The sequence below is a fragment of the Arachis duranensis genome, chromosome 3, assembly GCF_000817695.3.
Source record: "Arachis duranensis cultivar V14167 chromosome 3, aradu.V14167.gnm2.J7QH, whole genome shotgun sequence".
NCBI lineage: Eukaryota > Viridiplantae > Streptophyta > Magnoliopsida > Fabales > Fabaceae > Arachis > Arachis duranensis.
In genome coordinates, this window is record NC_029774.3 from 121,666,842 (window position 1) to 121,669,832 (window position 2,991).

Here is a 2,991-nt window from a genome sequence, read left to right on the forward strand (position 1 = left end):
AACATGCAGAGTGGATGAGAGACAACATTATCCAGTATCCACACATGGCATGGTAGCTTTCACCGTTTGTCTCTGATTGCAAGCAAGGAAGAAATGGCTCTAAGTCTCAACATCCTCTCACTGTGTTCCACTTCCTCTTCAACTTCTAAACCTCATATCAGAACTTCCACTTGTCATCTTGCTCCTTTCACACTCACCTTCAAGCAACAACAATCTTCTCAGAAGCTGACATTCTCATTGGCTGAATCTGTGTCTGGTGCCACCCTTGCTGCTCTCATCTCTGCTTCTTTGTTCTTTGTTGACCCTGCACTTGCATTCAAGGTCCAATTCCCTAATCACTAACCGTTTCTGATCTGCTTCATAACTTTTGTTAACACTGAAGCTTGTTCAATTCAACCAGGGTGGAGGTCCATATGGCCAAGAGGTCACAAGGGGACAAGATCTCTCTGGCAAGGATTTCAGTGGAAAGACCCTCATCAAGCAAGACTTCAAAACGGTCCAACTTCCTTTTCTTTCTTTTTTTTAATTTTATTTTTTAATTAATGGAGAATGTGGTTGTTCTGATGCAACTTACCTTTTGTTATATTGAATGTTACAGTCCATATTGAGACAGGCCAATTTTAAAGGTGCAAAGTTGTTAGGTGCTAGCTTCTTCGATGCTGATTTAACAGGTTTTCCTGCTGCTTACATGTGTATACTATAATGTTTCTTGAAACAGCACAAATACTTGTGTATTTACATTTTGTTCTTTGCCTATGTCTCTTGTTGTTGTGGTTGTTGTCAGGTGCTGACCTTTCAGATGCTGATCTTAGAAGTGCAGATTTTTCATTGGCAAATGTCACAAAGGTAATGTAATTTTCTTCTATTGATTTGTACCCTTATTCAATCATCTGTCCCTTTGTTAAATCACTTACAAAAAAGAGATAAAATTACCAATAAATGCTATCAGATTCAACAAAAGATAAGCAAATTAGGGTTTAGTATATAAGATTAAATGCAGATGAGTCAACTAGTATGGACTGTGGATTCTTCTGCAACTTCTGTTTTGTTAACTCTGCTTCCAGTCACATACCATTAACCCTTCTTTTTATTTAATTAAAGCTGAAAATTTGCTCTACTCTAAGTGATGGGTTTTTTGTTTCTTCAGTCATTTCACAATGTTGATCCTGTTGGCTTCTGCATGGCATGACCAATTTTTGTAGGCAAATTTAAGCAATGCTAACCTGGAAGGTGCACTTGCAACAGGAAATACATCTTTTAAAGGATCAAATATTACCGGAGCAGGTAAGTAATTGCATCACTTATCTATGATACACAACTATCTTGAACAGTTACCAAATTTTATTAGTTCTCTCCAAGAAACACTAATATCATCAAACTAGGAAGTTCTGTTTGGACTATATCTATGGTCATGCCTGTTGTATTCAAATGACTTTTTTGGTTAAAAATCTAAAATATATAGAATCAGTAGGATGACTGTTCCAAGTGTAGCTTAAAATTACTTAAGAATTCATATCTTAATATGCAGTTACAAAAAACTTGCAGTAAATTTTGGATACTCAACATGCAGTCTAGATGTTAGAGTATAGAGTAATATACTCATTAATGCAGTGCAAACTAGATGCATAAGTTGGGTTAAATAATAACCTTGTCTGTTATCTTGGTTGGAGCCAGATTTTACTGATGTGCCGCTAAGAGACGATCAACGCGAATATCTGTGCAAAGTTGCAGATGGGTAAAAGACTTATGTTACTGTACTTTAAGCTTGTTTTATTTTCTGAACATGCTTCATCAGAGTCATCCATAACACAATTTGTTACTGGTAACAGAGTGAACCCAACAACTGGAAATGCTACGCGAGATACATTGCTGTGCAATTAGTATTCCATTGCTGCGGAGTGAGGAGTATATATCTTGAATCAGAGGAGAGGGCTAGATCATGATGCTGCATCCTGAACTGCAACTTTTGAATTTGATATATGTTTTGTTAATTTTAGTTGTGTATAGTACATTGCATAAGTCAGCAACTCGAATTAGTGGGAAAAGACTTGGTTGTAGACTTGTAGTTGTATAACATACTATATATATATCATGCATTCGTACCAGAGGTTAATGTATTAGTCTCTTTGGTTATCCATATTCTATGTAGTTTTCATAGTAAAATTGTGCACTAGAAACACTTTTTTTTATAAGACAAATTTATGGTGGTACCATCTGAACCACATGAGGAGTTCATCCTAGCTTGGTCTGTCAGATAAGGTTTCTGCACTATAACCATAGCTGAAGTTTGGGCTATCTATTAGGTTCTTTCATTCTTTGTACGAGTAAGGAACTTCAGTTGTAGGAAGTAGGAACGTCCACTGGAGTGTGATTCTAGATGATCATGGAGCTATTACCTTTGCTTGTTTATTCTAACATAGAAATGATGGTGGCTGGTGATCATTGATTGGCAAGTAAATACTACATGTATTAGATTTTTGTATGACACTGCAAATCTGGATCCTCTAAAAATAATGAATTTGTATCCTCTAAATTTTAAATTTTCATTTTAGAGGATAAAGTGTGAACTCTTACTTTTGAATGATTTTTCTCTCATCTTTTCTCTTTGTCTCACCTATGAAATAAATGGTGAGAAATAACACTTTACTTTAAAATTCAAAATTTAGAGGATCCAAATCTAAAAAGAATAATAAATAATGAAATAAAAGAGTAATCATTAGGAGATCAGTAATTTTATTGCAATTAGTTCCTTACTTCCTTATCAAATTATCTAAACTGATTATATTTTTTCACTTTTATTATTTTTACAAAATTTTTTATTCACTTTATAAGATCTATAAACTCAACAACAACAATAATAATAATAATAATAATAATAATATAAAATATAAATTAAAATTTTTAATTATTTTTAATGTCTTGTTTTAATTATATCAAGTATTTAAAATATTTTTTGTTTTAATAAATAATAATATATACTATATCTAAGTT

The 2,991-nt window shown here is 33.4% G+C and overlaps 1 protein-coding gene across 1 annotated transcript; it reads left to right on the forward strand.

Moving 5' to 3' along the window:
• Window positions 1-2,224, forward strand: LOC107480862 (thylakoid lumenal 15 kDa protein 1, chloroplastic). The gene is made up of 7 exons (XM_016101058.3): window positions 1-321; window positions 401-496; window positions 599-671; window positions 785-846; window positions 1,203-1,284; window positions 1,675-1,735; window positions 1,830-2,224. Exons 1-7 carry the CDS (start codon window positions 94-96, stop codon window positions 1,879-1,881), a joined length of 654 nt encoding a protein of 217 aa, XP_015956544.1. The 5' UTR covers window positions 1-93; the 3' UTR covers window positions 1,882-2,224.
• The last annotated feature ends 767 nt before the right edge of the window (window positions 2,225-2,991 follow it).